Source organism: Macaca thibetana, chromosome 7 (genome assembly GCF_024542745.1).
Source record: "Macaca thibetana thibetana isolate TM-01 chromosome 7, ASM2454274v1, whole genome shotgun sequence".
NCBI lineage: Eukaryota > Metazoa > Chordata > Mammalia > Primates > Cercopithecidae > Macaca > Macaca thibetana.
Genome location: NC_065584.1, coordinates 87,396,511 through 87,415,767, shown reverse-complemented (window position 1 = coordinate 87,415,767; position 19,257 = coordinate 87,396,511). Strand labels below are relative to the sequence as shown.

General features: G+C 46.5%; 3 protein-coding genes and 1 long non-coding RNA gene across 5 annotated transcripts; 1 reads left to right on the top strand and 3 right to left on the bottom strand.

The window, feature by feature from the left end:
* Nucleotides 1-4,350: 4,350 nt before the first annotated feature.
* OSGEP (O-sialoglycoprotein endopeptidase) lies at nucleotides 4,351-12,694 on the bottom strand. The gene is made up of 11 exons (XM_050796555.1): nucleotides 12,106-12,694; nucleotides 9,610-9,729; nucleotides 9,256-9,431; nucleotides 6,478-6,573; nucleotides 6,271-6,320; nucleotides 6,040-6,118; nucleotides 5,405-5,470; nucleotides 5,200-5,290; nucleotides 4,911-4,986; nucleotides 4,717-4,815; nucleotides 4,351-4,573 (listed from the first exon to the last, which is right to left on the bottom strand). Exons 1-11 carry the CDS (start codon nucleotides 12,218-12,220, stop codon nucleotides 4,534-4,536), a joined length of 1,008 nt encoding a protein of 335 aa, XP_050652512.1. The 5' UTR covers nucleotides 12,221-12,694; the 3' UTR covers nucleotides 4,351-4,533.
* An 89-nt stretch (nucleotides 12,695-12,783) lies between these two features.
* Nucleotides 12,784-13,213, bottom strand: LOC126958373 (uncharacterized). Its single transcript, XR_007727165.1, has 2 exons — nucleotides 13,119-13,213; nucleotides 12,784-12,869 (listed from the first exon to the last, which is right to left on the bottom strand). It is a non-coding gene; the product is annotated as an uncharacterized LOC126958373 (long non-coding RNA).
* Nucleotides 12,921-15,237, top strand: APEX1 (apurinic/apyrimidinic endodeoxyribonuclease 1). The gene is made up of 5 exons (XM_050796557.1): nucleotides 12,921-12,930; nucleotides 13,114-13,239; nucleotides 13,445-13,632; nucleotides 14,133-14,325; nucleotides 14,456-15,237. The coding sequence occupies exons 2-5, from the start codon at nucleotides 13,182-13,184 to the stop codon at nucleotides 14,971-14,973; spliced, it is 957 nt and encodes a 318-aa protein (XP_050652514.1). The 5' UTR covers nucleotides 12,921-12,930; nucleotides 13,114-13,181; the 3' UTR covers nucleotides 14,974-15,237.
* A 90-nt stretch (nucleotides 15,238-15,327) lies between these two features.
* Nucleotides 15,328-19,054, bottom strand: PIP4P1 (phosphatidylinositol-4,5-bisphosphate 4-phosphatase 1). 2 transcript variants are annotated; one of them, XM_050796582.1, is made up of 7 exons: nucleotides 18,640-19,054; nucleotides 18,107-18,297; nucleotides 17,647-17,753; nucleotides 17,094-17,199; nucleotides 16,855-16,907; nucleotides 16,673-16,763; nucleotides 15,328-16,176 (listed from the first exon to the last, which is right to left on the bottom strand). In XM_050796582.1, the coding sequence occupies exons 1-7, from the start codon at nucleotides 18,779-18,781 to the stop codon at nucleotides 16,033-16,035; spliced, it is 834 nt and encodes a 277-aa protein (XP_050652539.1). In that variant the 5' UTR covers nucleotides 18,782-19,054; the 3' UTR covers nucleotides 15,328-16,032. The 2 variants fall into 2 exon arrangements, with proteins under 2 accessions (XP_050652539.1, XP_050652538.1); XM_050796581.1 differs by having other exon boundaries at nucleotides 18,619-18,995.
* Nucleotides 19,055-19,257: the final 203 nt, after the last annotated feature.

Below are 19,257 nucleotides of genomic sequence, written 5' to 3'. Positions count from 1 at the left end.
TCTCTCCTCTCCATAAAGTGATGCCTTTGACTACAACTATGGCATAGGCCTCATAAGGATGCCAGGAGGGTTAAGCCTGGCTACTCAACACCAAGCTCAAGGTGAGTGAAAACAAGTGGGCCTAAGAGAAGGATGTGGTGTGGGAGGTATAGAAATTGGCTCTCAAAGACACTCTGGGAGGCAAATGAACTCATCTAGAGTTACCAAGACCTAAGACTGAATAGAATTGCGTACCAGGATGTGAGAGGAATGAATTTTACTTAAGGTTTAGTTCTCCTGAAATTTTTAGGGTGGGGGAAAGCTTTAAAGGTATCTTCTAAATTCAGGTGGGAGAAATTTGGATCAAAAGATACAACACAGCAGGGTGAGCTGGAGTGTGGTCAGGAAGGGCTATGGCCCAATTCTAGAGAAGGGTTTCTGGCACTACCCCAATTCTAATAATATTACACATCTTACCAGTTTACAATGGGCATACTTCACAAAAAGGTAACATTATGTTATACCCCCACTTTTCCCAGTAAACCCACCATATTTGGATGTCATAGGGATGGATACTTAGCAGGAAGGAGACCAATCCTAAAACATGTCCTGTTTTAGGAAAAACAGAGTTGTAGAGTGGGTTAGAGAAGCAGGCACCAAGGAAAATAAAAAGGGAATGTGGTTAGTCAATGTGGAGAGAAGCCACATGACATTTTTCTGGGATAGCAATAATTCTCTTAGGGAAGGAGAGGTATCATACTGAATTAGGAGCAATTGCTCAGCTGGATAAGGATAAGGAGTTTGTCTCATTCTTTTCTTCTCTTTTCTCAGACAGCATCCTTACTCCAGCAGCCTCAATGTTCCAGTCCAAGCAGGGCCGGAGGGCAGTGGACGTGTACTGGCTTGGTGATGATGAAGGTAAGGACTCCATGGCTCCCCAGGAAGTCCCAAGTTCTCCAAGTTCCAGGGAGAATAGGAAAGGGAAGATAGTGACATATAAACCAGAAAGGATTAGAAAGTGAACTCTGCATTTACCAAGGACCCAATATTCTCCTCCCACCTCAGAGGACAACTGTGATGTTTAAAGGCCAACAGAAAAGTCAGTGTTGCTGGAGCAGAGCAAACAAGGAATTGAGTAGCAGATGAAAGTGGTAAGCAGGGAAGGGCAGAGTGGAGCATAGACAGTCTCACAGGCCTTTAGAAAGACTCTGGTTTTTCTTTTGAATTAAGAAAACACCGAGGGTTTTGAGCAGAAGAGTAACATGATCTGGCTTCCATGCTAACACTATTCACTCTGGCTGCTATGTGGAGAATTGACTCTTAAGTTGGCAATGATAAAAGGAGAAAGACCAGCTACTACAATAATCTTGAAGACACATAATTCTGGCTTGCTCTACAGTGGCAGCAGTGGAAGTGAGGAGAAATGGAATTCTGGATATATTTTGAAGGTAGAACCAAGAGGATTTGATTAATTGGAGAAGAAAGGAAACTGACACAGATACTTCGACATGAACAACTAGAAGAATGGAGTTGTTAACAGAAACAAGAAAGACTACAGGACTAAGCTGGGGAAAGAATAAGTGCAATTTTGAATATGTTAAATTTGAGATCCTTATTAAGCATCCAAGTGGAGGTGCCAATGGGCAGCTAGGTATTTAGGATAGAAGTCTAGGTTGGAACTGTAACTGGGAGTAACCCCCATCAAAATGATTTTAATGTATACAACTAGATGAAGTCACTGCAGGTGTAGGTGTAAAGAAGGCAGTCTGAGGACTAAACTCTGTGGAGATGAGGAGAAACTAGCAAAGGAGATTAAGAAAGGGCAGTCAGTAAGCTAGGAGGCAGACCAAAGAATGCATCCTAAAGCCAAGTAAGGAAACTTTTCAAAGAGGGAGTGCCAAATGCTGCTGACAGCTTCTGAGGATGAAGAATACACCATTACATTTAGCTATGTGCAAGTCATTAGTGACTGTGATAAGAATAGTTTTGGTGGAGATTTAATAGGGAACTGGTGGAGAGAAATCGAAGACAAGTCTTTCTAAGTTTTGCTGTAATGTGGAACAGAAAAATGGGAAGCAGCTGGAAGGGCAAATGGGGCGAAGTGGGCATTATTTGTAAAATGAGGAAAACAGTGGCATATTTGTGTGCTAATGGCAAGATTCAGGAGAGAAGAAAATACTGACTCTCCGGGAAAAGAGGGAGAATTATCCCTGTTTTTGAGAGTCTCGCTCTGTTACCCAGGCTGGCATGCAGTGGCACAATCTTGGCTCACTGCAACCTCCGCCTCCTGGGTTCAAGTGATCCTCGTACCTGAGTAGTTGGGATCACAGGCATGCGACACCATGCCAGCTGATTTTTTGTATTTTTAGTAGAGGGGTTTCACCATGCTGGTCAGGCTGGTCTTGAACTCCTGGCCTCAAGTAATCCACCTGCCTTGGCCTCCCAGTGCTGGGATTACAGGCGTGAGCCACTGCACCCAGCCCTGACTTCTAATCAGCAAAATATCCTCCTATCCACAGTGACAATCCAGTGTCCTCTGAGAAGCAAAATCAGCTCTGGTTGAGAATCACTGGTTTATGGTAACAGGAAGGCAGAGTACATGGGTACAGATGCTAGAAGGTGGTTAGTTTCAGGGGCAGAAGCCTGTAAATGTATACCGATTGCTTCTATTTTCTTACTGAAATATGAACTAAGGTAAGAGTCAGAACAGGAGGAGATGTTAAGAGATTTGAGGGGTCAGAAGGTATGAAACAGTCACCAGAGAAGAGGGCAAGTGAAAGGACTAGAGAGATGGAATATTTCTGGGTGGCATAAAGGACCCCCATTTTAGTGTCATGGTCATAAGTTTAAAGTAAGATCAGTCAGCATGGCTATTTTTTACTAGCCCTTTCAGCTGCATGGGTCTAAAGTAGGCGATGAGTTGAATATGACAAAAGCAAAAAAAAGGAAGGGAAATGAGGCGGATTCTGTTGGATTTATCATATTAAAGAAAATGAACTGGAAAGACAGGAGGTGGTGGTAGTAGAGAGTGGGATGTCTGAAACTGAGATGTGGAGGATCTGCAGCTCTAGAACATGACCAAGGAAATAAGTGGCTATTAGTATACTAATATAGATCATATTAGTATGATCTACCTGAATATTGAAATCATCAAGATTTATGACAAGAGTGGTGTTCATGTGGTAGTTTGTTTCAAAGCAGAAGGGTACTAGGGATGAGGGACAATGGTCTGGAAACAGTATGAGGAAAAATGAGGACACGTGCACCACCCCCAGGCCCAGTGTACAATGGGTGTGGAAGGGAAAACACCACCTTAGGAGAAGCAGAGTCCTCATAAGAAACCAAGTCTGGAGAGCATAAATGTGAAGGAACATTCAGAGAAGAGGTTGAGGATACAGAGAATTTGACAAATGACTGGCCATCATTTCCAGAGGGTACAGTGGAAGAGCTTCTGGAGTTGGAAAAGTTAGGTAGATGGAGACAAAACAGAGTGGAGATACGTGGTTATTAAGTGTAAAATATGAGATGACTCAGTAGTTTAGGACTAATTGTGATGACTGATACCAACGTCAATAAGATAAAGGGTATGAGATTCGTTCTGTTGTTTGTGGTAGGGAGGGATGTGCATCTACGGGCATTCCTCAAGCCTGCCAATGGATATGCATGTAGGAGAAAGTATATGCAGTAGATGCAGTTTTACTCTAGAGTTACAAATTAGACCAATCTCCAGGCTGTTGATTTGTTTGTTTTTAAGAGACAAGGTTTTGTTCTGTCACCCAGGCTGGAGAGAAGTGACTCAATCATAGCTCACTGCGACCTCAAACTCCTGGGCTCAAGCTATCTTCCCACCTCAGCCTCCCTCGGAGCTGGGACTACAGATGTGCACCACCATGCCCAGATAATTTTTAAAAGTTTCAAATAGGTGGTGTCTTGCTATGTTGCCCAGGCTGGGCTCAAACTCCTGGACTCAAGGGATCCTCCTGACTTGGCCTCCCAAAGCACTGGGATAATAGGTGTGAGCCACTGCACCTAGCCTCCAGGCTATTTTGAGAGAAGTCTTGAGTACCTACTTCAAAGAATTTAAATGAGAGGATGAAAATAAAGCAGTTAGCACAGGATCTGATACTAAACTAATAGTTACGATAATACTATTGTTGCCAGGCACAGTGGCATGCTTACTCGGGAGGCTGAGGTGGTAAGACAGTTTGAGCCCAGTTTGAGACCAGCCTGGGCAACACAGCAAGACTCCGTTTCTTAAAAAAAAAAACAAAAAAAAACCTCAGTTTTCGTTCCACAGCAGCAGCCTCCAACAAGAATTTATCCAGCACCAAATCTATATTGGTCCTGAACAACACAATCCAATCACCAACATACAAAACCAAAAAACCAAAAATATTTTATTGCTGAGTCATCTTGGGGTTCCATAAAGGACCCCAAGCCTTGCTTGGAGTCTACAGCTTTGCTAGGACTCCCGTGACATCAGGATAGAGATTGAGGCACAGGGTCCTTTGGGTTCCAATTAAGGAACTGTCTACTGTGATTCTGTTAATCTTATTAGTCCCTCCAGGTCACTTCTACTTCATCTGTCCGATACCTGTGGAAAAACAGAAGAAACATGGTGGAGAGCTAGCCCTTAACATCTTCCATTCTTCTCTGCCCTCATGTTCCTGGACTCTCTTCCCTGCTGTTTTGTCTACATCCCAAAAATCTACCCTCACCAAGAGCTGAATCACTCACCTCTGTGTAACCCCAGAATCACTGAGTGGGGTCCTGTGTCCAGCCTGAAACATCTCCCAGCCAGCCTGGGCTATCATGGCTCCGTTGTCAATACAGAATCTGGGATGCAAGAGATATGAAAATTGGGATCTAAGGGTGGAAAATCCCTATAACAGGGAGCAGTAAAAAAGAAACCAAAGGGAAAGTGTGTTTACCTCTCATCTGTAGCAAAAAGCCGGGCTCCACGTTCCTGGCACATTGTCGCCATCATCTCCTGTAGCCTCACATTACCTACAAAGAGGTAGGGAACAGGATTAGCTTAGTTTTAGCTATCTCCTCATGGTCCAGCAGAACACATCATGTGCACTTACTTAGAACAATGACGTAGGGGACCGGGGCAAGGATTGGGAAGCTTACTCCAAACCCTTAATGATTTAAGAGTATCAGAAGGAAGACGCACAGTGCTAAGAACAGGAAAGAGGAACACTGTTCAGTAATACATACACCCCACTCCTCCCACAATGAGGGCCTCCTGGGAGCCACAATGTGCCATGGCTCGCTCTGTGATCTCTACCAGCATTGCAAACACAGTTTCCTGTCGGGGACACATAAGGAGAAAATATTAGAGGGGCGCCCCAGATTAGTTCTGCTCTACAATATAAAACCTCCTCCAGTCCCAACTTTCTGTCCCAGCTTTTTACTGCATTACCTGCAGGGAGAAACACAGATCCTCAGGAGTACACTCGCCTGTGGCCAGCATCCGATGGGCTACATCCTACAATTAAAGGGAAAAACAAATGAATCAGCAAATCATGGTTTTGGGATTACATAAGAACAAAAGTTAATGCATTCGGAGAGTGACCATGTTTCACCACAATTCAAGTTACCAGCACATCCTGTACCACATTCCCTTCACTGGCATCATGGTATAGAATGAACAGCATTCATTTAAGATGCAATAATTAACTTTTTGAATGCTTGTCCTAACATGTCTCACCCCTTACTTATCCTGCTTAATTTTTCACCTGTACTCATCATCATCTGACACTTCATTTATTTTCCTCTTTCTTTTATCTCCCCCACCCCCCCATTTAGAATCTAAGCTCCATGTAGGCAAGGATTTTTGTTTTGCTCCATGCTGCATCTCTACTACCTAGAACAGTACCTGGCACACAGAGATATTCAATGAATACCTTATAAATGAATTTACTCAGCACATGATATGGACCAGGAATGTGCTATATGAACATACTGAGCTATGTGAAATACGACAGTAAGTAAAACAGATATGCCTCATTTAAAAAGCATGAAGGTGCCCCGTCTCATCACCCCTCTCACACTCACCTCAATGAAAGACAGGATCCCTGAGAATGAGACGTCCATCCCCTTTACAGTGTACGGCAGCTCAACTAGCTTCTTGCCTCTGTGTGGGAATGAGTACACAAGGCACTAAGCCTACAGTCAACCGGCTTCTGACCCTCCAAAGCCCCTCCCAAGTTCTGTTCATATATACCGTATATGGGGAAATCCCTGATGCCCCAGCAGCCAGCCTGCTTCCACCTTATGTCCCCTTACCGCTTTGCCATCTGTTCAATGTTGTATCCTGGACTTGGGTCGTTAGAAATCTAACAGAAGAAAAAAATAAGGAAAGAGGGGATGGAATAGGATGAAATCAGATATGCAAGAAGCATAAGAAGATTATTTACTATTTCCTCCCTCCACCTCCATGGCTTCCCAAAAGTTCACCCGCATTTTATGTTCTCTGCAGCCCCACTGGCTTACCTTCAGCACTCGAGCAAAACGATCCAGACAATTACCCACTGCAATATCGATGGTTTCCCCAAAGATACGGTAACGATGTTCCGAGTATGCAATCACCTAAGGGTGATGAGGATGTCCATGAAACCCCAAGTCTGTAAACAGGATTATTTGGCTTTGGGAGAAAAACATAGCAGAGGATCAACATGACCACCAGAGCTTCCAATAAGAATTGGAAAAAAGGTGTTTCCCAAATGGTGAATGGGTAATGTTTTTACAGCTCTGATTTGAAAAGAAATCTGCATACCCTGAGGAGTCCAGGAATAGAGTCCTAATCTACAAGACAGTCTAGGTCCAAGCAGAAATAAATTATCATTTCAAATACATTTGTTTTCCAGCTTAGAAGTTCCTAATATATTCCTTAAATGCAGTCTTGACAGTAGGGAACAGGCTTTTCTGCTGGGAGGCAGAGAACATGAATCCTTCTAAATTATGACATAGTGACAGTGGTATTTGTTGTTTTGAGACAGGGTCTCGCTCTGTCTCCCAGGCTGGAGTGGAGTGGTGTGATCATAGCTCACTGTAGACTCGACCTCCTAGGCTCAAAGGATCCTCCCACCTCAGCTTCCTGAGTAGCTGGCCTACCATGTGTGGCTAATTTTTATATTTTTGTAGAGATCGGGTCTCACTATATTGCCCAGCCTGGTCTCAAACCCCTGGTCTCAAGCAATCTACCTGCCTCGGCCTCTCAAAGTGCTGGGATTATAGGTGTGAATCATTGTATCCAGCTGGGCACTGGTATTTAGAACCAAGAAGCAGAGTTGAAGAACTCAAAAATCTCATATGGAGGCAGATTAATGGCCCAGCCAAGTCAGCAATAGCAGTCCACTTAAGACCATTTTTCTTTTTTTTGAGACGGAGTCTCGCTCTGTTGCCCAGGCTGGAGTGCAATGGCGTGATCTCAGCTCACTGCAACCTCTGCCTCCCGGGTTCGTGCCATTCTCCTGCCTCAGCCTCCCGAGTAGCTGGGACTACAGGCGCCCACTACCACGCCCAACTATTTTACATATTAAGGCCATTCTTCATATGTGACCAACTTTTAGCACAGAGATTATCTGTCACCTACTGACACATATGCTGCAGACTTAGAACACCAAGGGTTTCCTAGGAACCTTAAGAAGTCCCTTTCCCTTCCCAGTGCTGTCAGGGATTTCTTCCCTTTCTGATACACATCTTAATCTGCTGTCAAAAAGATAGTAACAAAGGAGAAGGAAAAACCCTGCCTTTCTGCTCCTGCTATCCACTCCTCTCCACCTAATTACCCTCCCTGTTTCTTACACCTAAGCAAACATTAAAAGAGGAAGACAAAGCCGCCATTGCTCCTTTTTAGCACCTCTTGTAGTCTCCATTATACTTTCCACAACCCAAGTCTCTAACCTTGTATGTCATCCTTCAGGCCTCAACCAACTACTTGCCCTCTACCTGCTGAAGTTTCCGCATCGTTTTCATGGGAAACACGTGCCTCATCTTCTAGACACAACCCTTTCATGGGCTGGGGACAATGCTGAACTATTTCTAATGATAATTAAGTGTTCTGTTGGAAAGGAATCCAATCCCAACCTTCAAAAGGTCATATAAGGTATCCCAAACAACTTTAGCTTCACTTATAAATTTAAAATATCTTCTGGCTGGGCACAGTGGCCCACGCCTGTAATCCCAGCATTTAGGGAGGCCAAGGCAGGTGGATTACCTGAGGTCAGGAGTTCAAAACCAGCCTGACCAACAGGGTGAAACCCCGTTTCTACTAAAAACACAAAAAATCAGTCACGTGTGGTGGCAGGTGCCTGTAATCCCAGCTACTCGGGAGGCTGAGGCAGAATAGTTTGAACCTGTGAGGCAGAGGTTGCAGTGAGCCAAAGTCGCACCATTGCACTCCAACCTGTACAATAAGAGCAAAACTCCGTTGCAAATAAATAAATAAGATAAAATAAAATACCTTCTATAATTTATAAAGTATTTTTATAGTTATTTATATTTCTGAACTTTTAGAACAACAAAGTCTATATAATCATCCCCAGTAATACAAAAACAAAACATGTAGTTGCCCTAAAATAATAAATCAGGTAGCGTCCCTTAGTTCCTTATTTTTTTTTTTTTTTGAAACAGAGTTTTGCTCTCATTGCCCAGGCTGGAGTGCAATGGTGTGATCTCGGCTCACCGCAACCTCCACTTCCTGGTTCAAGCAATTCTCCTGCCCAGCCTCCCAACTTGCTGGGATTACAGGCACCTGCTACCACGCCAAATTAATTTTTGTTATTTCTAGTAGAAATGGGGTTTTGCCATGTTGGCCAGGCTGGTCTCAAACTCCTGACCTCAGATGATCCACCCACCTTGACCTCCCAAAGTGCTGGAATTACAGGTGTGAGTTGCCATGCCCAGTAACCGTTAGTTTCAGTTGCTAAGATTTACAGAAAAAATAAGCTTCAAAATAATGCAAGATCTTTCAGATATTCATTATTTTGAAGGCTTCAATCCTTACCATTCATTCCTTTCCTGAAGTAGAAATTCCTAATCTTTATGATCAGATATAAAGTCTGATAATGATAAGTCATCTAATGTTCTGAACATGCTGCCAAAATTTGCAATGTTACAAACTCGGTTGGGAGTTTTCTGGTCTACAATATTTTAGGTTCAGATGAGTTCAGCTTTGTTCCTGACATTCCCATGACTCAGATAGAACAAAGAAGATATTGGTTCAGTGCCTCGGAAATTGAGATGGAATGGGTAGAGCACTCTAAATACCTGTGTATTTCCTCCACTGACATACAACACGGTTGGGCTGGTGGCTCCAGTGATGAGGCGGCCCATCTCGATGTGGCCTATACAGTGGTTCACACCCACCAATGGCTTATTCCACAGTTGGGCCACAGTACGGGCCACAACAGCCACAGAAACCAGTGGGGCACCCATGCCAGGGCCTAGGGAGATAGAAATGGAAGTTACAATGCTAGAGATTGGAAAAAAAATAGGTGGGGGAAGTAAGGGATGTGAGGTGGGGTAGGGGTAGTGGTGGTGGCAGAGGTAAGGTGTTGGCTATTTTGACCTAGCCAGGTTGCAGGTATATTCCTCCATCGTTGACCACTCTCCCAGCCATACCCTTGGTGTATGCAATGCAATCGATATCCTGGGAGGTTAATCCAGACTCTGTTAGTGCCTCCTGCAGCAGGTCTAGGATAACAGCTCGGTGATGCCTGGCTGTATCACCTGGAAGGAATCCTAGAAAATGAACACAGGTCAGAGATCACAGGGATTTTTGGTAGCAAAGGTAGGTAGGAAGTTAAAGAAAGCAACAGGAGGTTTAGTGATGTAGTAAGAGTCCTTTCACTTTCCCCAAGCATCCTATCTTCCACATTTTTGGATACACTCTTTCCAGCTTCTATATAGGCTGTTCAACTTTCAGAAATTCTCTTTTCCTCTTACCCTACTCAGCCTTCATGTCTCAATGCAAGTGGTATCTACCCATACCCTTTGGTGATCTTTTTTTTTTTTTTTTTTTTTTTTTTGAGACGGAGTCTAGCTCTGTCACCCAGGCTAGAGTGGCCTGGTGCGATCTCGGCTCACTGCAAGCTCCACCTCCTGGGTTCATGCCATTCTCCTGCCTCAGCCTCCCAAGTAGCTGGGACTACAGGTGCCCACCACTGCACCCGGCTAATTTTTTGTACTTTCAGAAAAGACGGGGTTTCATTGTGGTCTCGATCTCCTGACCTCATGATCCACCCGCCTCGGCCTCCCAAAGTGCTGGGATTACAGGTGTGAGCCACCGCGCCCCGCCTTTTTTTCTTTCTTTTGAGACGGAGTCTTGTTCTGATGCCCAGGCTGGACTACAGTGGCACGATCTCGGCTCACTGCAACCTCTGCCTCCTGAGTTCAAGCAATTCTTCTGCCTTAGCCTCCCAAACAGCTGGGACTACAGGCGACGCCACCACACCCAGCTAATTTTTGTATTTTTAGTAGAGACGGGGTTTCACCATATTGGCCAGGCTGGTCTCAAACTCCTGACCTCGTGATCCGTCTGCCCTGGCCTTCCAAAGTGCTGGGATTACAGGCCTGAGCCATCGCGCCCAGCCTGGTGACCTTCTTTCTCTGTGACCCTACAGAACTCTGTGCATGATGATGTCATTTATTTAACAATTACAACATAATAATTTTCTGTGGTTTGCTCAGCTTAATCATGAGTATCTCAAAGCAATAAGTATTTTGTTTATCTTTGTATTCCCAGTGCCCAAGTGCCTAGAGGAGTGAATGCTAAACATACATACCTATTTCTAATGAGTAATCTGTCACATCACCTGTTCAGGGAGGCTTTTCAGATACATGCAAATCAGTTGCCCCTCTCCTATGTATGCAAGTGTTTGAGGGGAGAGTAGGCAAGATACAATGGCTTATTAAAAGTTGTAATGTGTTTTGTACTTTCTTTTTTCTTTTTTATTTTTTTGAGACGGAGTTTCACTCTTGTTGCCCAGGCTGGAGTGCAATGGCATGATCTCGGCTCACCACAACCTCAGCCTCCCGAGTAGCTGGGTTAACAGGCATGTGCCACCACGCCCGGTTAATTTTTTGTATTTTTTAGTGGAGACAGGGTTTCTCCATATTGGTCAGGCTGTTCTTGAACTCCGACCTCAGGTGATCCACCCCGCCTGGGCCTCCCTAAGTGCTGGGATTACAGGCGTGAGCCACCACACCCAGATGTGTTTGGTACTTTCATCTAATCTTCAAGACCTAATGATACAGGTATTATTCCCATTTTAAAAACAAAGACTAGGCCCGGGCGGTGGCTCATGCCTGTAATTTTCACACTTTGGGAGGCTGGGGTGGGCGGATCATCTGAGGTCAGGAGTTCGAGACCAGCTTGGCCAACATGGTGAAGCCCCGCCTCTACTAAAAATACAAAAATTAGCTGGGTGTGGTAGCACACACCTGTCTGTAGTCCTAGCTACTCGGGAGGCTGGGGTAGAAGAATCTCTTGAATCTGGGAGGCAGAGCTTGCAGTAAGCCGAAATCGTGCCATTGCATTCCAGCCTGGGCAACGGAGCAAGACTGTCTCAAAAACAAATTAAAATAAAAAATAAAGACCAAATGTCCAAAACATAAATATTTAATGTGAATACAGCACAGCCAGCCAGTTCTCTGACATGTAAGCTGGGAGTCTTTCCACTCTCATCTCTCTACTCATCCTAGAATATTTCAAAAAATAAAATTTTTTTTAAAAGGAGTGTATATTCAGGGCAACTGGAATATATACTCCTGCTAAGCGTTTTTTAAACAGAATATTTCGAGTCCATCTCTATTACACTGTTTATCATGCTGTAGTATAAGCATCTATTTATATGTCTGACTCCACAGCAGTATCATAACATCTATTTCTGAATGCTTAGCACATAAAGTGAGCTCAATAAACGGTAAACGAACTCATCAGATCCACGTCCAAGTGCTTGTAACTCTTCTAGTCATCAGCCTTGTGACGTTAATAATATCACATAATTTCAATAAGACTCAGATCAAAAGCTGCACCTCACTAGTATTTAGGAAGACGGAAGGCTGATTTTCTGCGGGGAAGTGCGCCGAAAACTCTTAAGTCCCCTACTCACCCACCTGTGCCCGGAGGCGTGACATAAGTCCGCCGCGGGTTCGCCAGCACCTTGCCATCCCGCACCACACCCACGCCAATCTTATTGGCGCTGCCTTCAAAACCCAGCACCGCCGGCATGGCGGAGCCTGGGAGAAAACGCCGACAGGACTCCTAGCAACGTCAGGAGCTGTGGAAGTCCTCACTAGTCTGCGCTGGGCCCCAGCTTTCCGGAGCGCAGAGGAAGCGGGCTAGCCTGCAGATAACAGTGGGAAAGACAGCGCAGAACTCCCGCGAGCGGAGACCCGCCAAGGCCCCTCCAAGGACCTGTCTTCCTAACTGCCAGGGACGCCGAGCCGACTCTGTGCTTTACAATCCTATCCGTTTTCCTATCTCTTTCCCGTGGTCCAGCCCAACCTTCTCCACTTTTTTTTCCCTTTGCACAGCGTTAGACTCTTAAGTCAGAGTCAAACAAGGTGCCGTGCGTCGGGCACAACGATAAACAGCCCGAACGAGGGTTGGGGCCCTAGGTCTCCTAGAGAATTAGTTGAGAGAGGCAAGGCCAAGCGACTTCGTCACGTGGTGTCAGACAGACCAATCACGCGCATTCTTCGGCCATGTGACGCGTGCCTCTGATCACGTGACCAGGTCCGCTACCCACGTGGGGGGCTCAGCGTGCATCCTTCTTTGTGCTCGGGTTAGGAGGAGCTAGGCTGCCATCGGACCGGTGCAGATACGGGGTTGCTCTTTTGCTCATAAGAGGGGCTTCGCTGGTAGTCTGAAGGGCAAGCTTGAGTCAGGACCCTTAATTAAGATCCTCAATTGGCTGGAGGGCAGATCTCGCGAGTAGGGTACAAGGCACTATGAAATGATCTAGTTACGTGGGTGAGGGGCTGAAGGGCCTATGATGCACGGAGGCGGGGAAAGGATTTAGAGATAACATGGTTTGAAAGGCGGGACCTGGTGCGGGGACGCTCTTGAGAGGAGTCTTCTCCCCAGGCTTAGCTGGTTTCATGATTTCTTTGCGTCTGTAGGCAACGCGGTAAAAATACTGCTTTGGTGGGCGACGCGGTACAGGTGCCGAAGAGCGTTCGTTACGGGAATGCCGAAGCGTGGGAAAAAGGGAGCGGTGGCAGAAGACGGGGATGAGCTCAAGACAGGTAAGAATGAAATGAGCCCCTCTTCCTAGAAGCTACGGCGGGGTTGTTTGTAATTCCCTTGATGAACGGTAAGTACCGGCCGACTCATTTTTGCAGGGGTTTGTGAAGACGCAGTAACCGCAGGCTTTCGTTGGGTCCATAGCTAACGCCGGATCGCGGTTGGAAACCACCCACTTTTTGTCAATATATATTACTCATTTTATAGAGCCAGAGCCCAAGAAGAGTAAGACACCGGCAAAGAAAAATGACAAGGAGGCAGCAGGAGAGGGCCCAGCCCTGTATGAGGACCCCCCCGATCAGAAAACCTCACCCAGTGGCAAACCTGCCACACTCAAGATCTGCTCTTGGAACGTGGATGGGCTTCGAGCCTGGATTAAGAAGAAAGGATTAGATGTGAGTGGTGTTTGAGGGGAAGACACATTCTTTAGTATTGAATGATCTTAGGGTTTAGTCATCCCTTTTCTCCGTATAGCCTTCAGGCTGTTTTTTCTCCTGCCTGCAGTTTTCGGTGGGGCTTCCCCAGTCTTGCCAGTTGTATTTCCTAAATGTCTGCTCCTTCACTTCCATTGCCATTTTCTTTTTTAATGTTCTCTCCTCTTCCCAGAATGTTGCAAAAACCTTTTACTATACTTCCTCCATTTTATCTTCAGCATGTCCTCCATTTCATTAATTATAGCTTAAAAATCTTAGCTTGCCTATAGAAAAAACACATTCATAGTATAGCACGTAAGACTTTACCTCTGTTTTCATTTATCTAGCTTCGAATTGTTTAAATATTATTTAACCTCGAACTGCTTGACTGTTTAACCTGTGCATATTTATGACTTAGCATATATTCAATAAATGTTCTGCTGAATTGATAATACATTTTCCACCTTTCTTTTCACTTATAGTGGGTAAAGGAAGAAGCCCCAGATATACTGTGCCTTCAAGAGACCAAATGTTCAGAGAACAAACTACCAGCTGAACTTCAAGAGCTGCCTGGACTCTCTCATCAATACTGGTCCGCTCCTTCGGACAAGGAAGGATACAGTGGCGTGGGCCTACTTTCCCGCCATTGCCCACTCAAAGTTTCTTATGGCATAGGTGAGACCCTATTGATGCCTAATGCCTGAACTCTTCAAGACCAATTGCTAATTCTCCATCTCTCCCCCACCTCTTGATTGCTTTTCCTTTTCTTACAGTTTTTTATGCTAATTCTGTTTCGTTTCTGTAGGCGAGGAGGAGCATGATCAGGAAGGCCGGGTGATTGTGGCTGAATTTGACTCGTTTGTGCTGGTAACAACGTATGTACCTAATGCAGGCCGGGGTCTGGTACGACTGGAGTACCGGCAGCGCTGGGATGAAGCCTTTCGCAAGTTCCTGAAGGGCTTGGCTTCCCGAAAGCCCCTTGTGCTGTGTGGAGACCTCAATGTGGCACATGAAGAAATTGACCTTCGCAACCCCAAGGGAAACAAAAAGAATGCTGGCTTCACGCCACAAGAGCGCCAAGGCTTTGGGGAATTACTGCAGGCTGTGCCACTGGCTGACAGCTTTAGGCACCTCTACCCCAACACACCCTATGCCTACACCTTTTGGACTTACATGATGAATGCTCGATCCAAGAATGTTGGTTGGCGCCTTGATTACTTTTTGTTGTCCCACTCTCTGTTACCTGCATTGTGTGATAGCAAGATCCGTTCCAAGGCCCTCGGCAGTGATCACTGTCCTATCACCCTATACCTAGCACTGTGACACCACCCCTAAATCACTTTGAGCCTGGGAAATAAGCCCCCTCAACTACCATTCCTTCTTTAAACACTCTTCAGAGAAATCTGCATTGTATTTCTCATCTATAAAAATAAGAATCCTACAACCAGGCTCCTGTGACAGATTTAGAGTTCTTTTAAGCCCAAGAGTTTTTATTTGAGGGTTTTTTCTTTTTTAAGAAAAACTGAACAAAGACTACTAATGACTTTGTTTGAATTATCCACACAAAAATAAAGAGCCATAGTTTCAGCCTTGCTGTCTTTGTGTCTTACCCCTTCGTGGGGCTACACATTCCCTTCCTCGTATTTTCGTGCATACAAGTTAACAACTGAAAAAGGGTAGAGTCATGACCTTATTTATTTACAAGCACAGGATAAGTCCCTAATCTCCCCCAAAGACTGAGCAACTCTACCCAGCCCAGTTAAATACTGCAACTGGGGGGGGGGGTAAAAAAGGTTGGAAGGAGGAATTAAGGGAAATACAGGAATAGGGGAACATATCCCACATTAAATAGTTATATACACATCAGTTCCTGTGGTTCTGTACAGAGCAGCGGCTGACCCCACCCCCACAGGAAACAATGTGGGGAGAGGAGACTGAGGGTACTGAGGCCAGAGCCAACCTCTGGTGAAGTGCAATAGCAGCAGCAAAGTCCTAATGGTGCACAAGAGGGAGGGGAACCCCCAGGGCTACCCACCCCCACCCTGCCCTGGAATGTGTAAGGGACAGGAATGGCTCTCAGGGAGCACACAGGAAGGACAAGGCTGGAACCGTCTTTAGGACCCAGTTTTAAGGGCAACGTTTTGCCTACTTCACCCTAGACACAGCAACCCTTGGAGGAAAGCAGATGGTCAGCAGTGCTCTTATCTGCCCCTCCAAACCTAAGTGAGGGCCTGGTTCCTTCCTACCTCTCCCCAGGGAAAAGGAAGGCAGCTGCTTGGCTTCCTTATAGAAGCCCCGGGAGCCTTTAACTACCCCAGCTCCCTCTGTAGTGTCACTGTCCCCACCAGGGAGGGGCCAGGCACAGTCTGTGGGTCATCAGGCTCAGGAGAAGTTCTGGACAGGGTGGCTGACCTTCATACAGGCCCAATAAAGGGCCCGGCCCAAACACAGCACAGCCAACAGGATGACAAATGCCCAGGCTGCATAGATGCCTCCATATCGCCGTGCATGCTTCCATGTGCCAAACTGATGAAGGTAAGGAGGGAGAAGAAAAGAAAGATGGGGTTAATGTTGGTCTCCACTACCTCCTATTAGTCCTAAGAACAGTAATAACTCATGCTTCAGTCCTTGTTTCTTATCCACATATAGCCACCCTCAGGGACCTTCTTAAAGGCAGAGCTGTTCAGCTCCCTTCCCTTAGGCAGTAACATACTCATCCCATCCCACACTGTATCTCAGTTTTTCTTCATATCTGACAACTGAGCCAGGTTTGCAAATAGCAACTCTTAAATTAAGCACTTCACTGTCCTATCCTCATCCTACAGACAAAGGATGGCTATTTTGCACTCTTAGTAGTAATAAAGTCTGTTTGATCAGCCACCTTACACTTTAGCTCATCCATATCTTAAAACAAACTACTCCCCCAAGTTTCTTCCACTTTTTTTAAGGGTAGCAATTTCCCAAATCTTAGCCTATGGAGATGAGGCTGCAGAATGAAAGAGACTGGGGCAAGGGTACTCACAGCAAGGCCAGTGGCAGTGACTGCCAAAAGCAAGCCAAGCAAGAAGCAGCAGATACATCTCTTACGTGGGTATCTGCGCCCAATAGATGACCTGTGGGGAGGCAAATAGAAATGGATGCTTTCTACAGCCATAGAGTCTTTACTCCATACATCAATGACCAGCTCAATCCCTAATCACTTACACTTTCCTGCAGTGAGGACAACGTGCCAAGGTGCGGTCTGTGAACTCTGTCCACTATGGAGAAAGAAAACGAAAATAATAGCACAAGCAGGGTCCCCCTCAATGAGAACCTTGGGGTGGGGATGCAGAACATGTTCCCATAGGACAGACTTTCAGGGGTCATTACCATTACTCCAAGAAATATACTCGAAATGACTCCTAGTCTCCTCTCCCCTCCCCTTCCCAATACCTCTTCCTCACCAGAAAGGTATTCTTGCAATGTCCACAGATAACCCTGACACCCATGGGTTGTGGTTCTGGACTCAGAGGTCCGGGATGCACAGGCCCCAGGTTGATGATTCTTTTGCTATACAAAAGAAAAAGACTTTGTTTGAAAAGTTTTTAATCCTAAAAATCTTCACACAGTCCCTGTTTCACATCCTCCACTCCCTGCCAATCAAGTCACTCGACTTTGTACACTTAAAATACTCTGTCCCCCAACTGTATACCCTCAAGAATCCTTGAGAAAGAAAGAGCACTGCTTAAACTTCAGGTCCCCAATTCCCCTCCGACCTCAGGATAACACACCCAGTCCCCAAGGCTGTCTATTCTCCTAAATGACATCATTTCATCCCAATATTTTTATTGAGAAATGAGAAAGACAGCTGTAACATTCCTGAGGCATATGCTTCAAAGTCTTTTCTCCTTCCAAATAAACACTAGGCTCTCTCACCTTTACATTCTCTATATACTCTCATCTTTTTTTGACTTTCCAGTTGCCCACTTATGCCCTTCCCCACATTATGCCTCTTACCAGTAGGGCCGAGGGCATGCAATCCGTTGGGATGTCACTTTGCAGATAAGGAGACAGTTACAGGGGCATCGAACATATTTTTTCCCTGGGGGTGCATTCTTGATTGGCTAGAGAATAACAGGGTCATCAGCAAGCAAACCTCTAATCGCAATCCCCTCCACTTCCCTCCAAAAACTCTTTATGAGATCAGAAAAATAAGGTGCTAGCCAGGAAGGAGAAATAAAACAGACTATAACATGAGATTTGCAAATAGGAACTAGGCTAGGTGTGAAGTGAGAGAAAGTAAACGTTAGCTTTGGTGAGTGGCTTTTGGGGAAATGGCTGTGTGAGACACCTGGAACTGAAACCTGGGTATCATCAAGAGCACTTGGCTAACAGCCGCAAGGTCAGGGTCTAGAATCAAGACATCAGAAAGAGGATCCAGGAAACAGGGCCCATTTCATAGATATGTATAACTCACGGTGGCTTCATTGCAGACACCACACTTGACTACGTGCTGATGCATCTTGCCTTCCACGTTGATGAGAGATTGGCAGACTCGGCAGGTGATCATAGGGGCACTCCCACTGTCTGGGCTAGTTAAGGGTGAATAGGGGGGTGGGTCCTCCCCAGGCAACACGGCTGGATGTCCCTCGGGGAACGGGGGAAATGCTGGAGAGGAAGAAAATAGAAGGGCTGGGATCACTTACAGACATCCTCCACTGATGCTCCACGGTGGTAGGGAAGTCTTTCTGATCTTCAACCCTCTGACCAAGCTCGGAGGGCTTCTCATAATTGGCGCTTGCATCAGGTTGCTCAGAACCCCCTTCCGTCCCACGCTGTGGTCGCGATTGCGGAGGGAAGGAAGCCTCGCCCAGTCACAGGTGCAGCAGTCCCGCACCTGGCGACTGGGACCCGCCTCCGCCCTCGGTCCCGCCCCCTCCCCGGCTTTCAGAGTACCCCGGGGAGCACCTCGGACCCGCCCCGGCTTACCCTGGGGCGGGGCATGTTTACCGGCTCCGTACGGTGGTGCGGAGGGGGTCAGGCCTCCCCCGGGCCCAGCCCCACTCCCGCCTGGCCCCACTAAACCGTTGCCGCCCGCGCCACCGTCGATGGGCTCGGACAGCAGCGGGGAACGCTCTCCATCTGCCGCCATGGCCGCCACCGCCGCCTCCCGCTCAGGTCGGCGATCCGGCTCCCTTCGCCTCTGCCGTCGCCGCAGCCACCGCCACCGCCACCGCCGCTACCGGGTCCCCAGGGCGCCTGCGCGCCGCGCGCCCAGCTCACTCCGCAACCAGTGGCCTGCCCCGCCCCGTTCCGTCTAGCAGCACTTGATAGGCTCTCCCCGCCCCGGTCATGCTGTTATTCGCGTAGATAAACCAATTCCTAGTCCTGTGAAGGCAGCTCTCCTTTTCCATTGGGGAGCGTCGCACAAACGTCAACTGTCACATGACCTGCCAGATGCTGCTGGGCTTGCAAAACCTGCACGTGACTAGAGGTTCTGCAAGCTATTGGGAGCGACGCCCATCGCGCTACCTCCAGACCAGGAGGTGGGGCTAGGCTGCTTCTGCTCAACTGGTCTGGAAGCTGCACGGGCTCTGTTGCTCTGCCCCTCATTGGTTCAAAGACAAC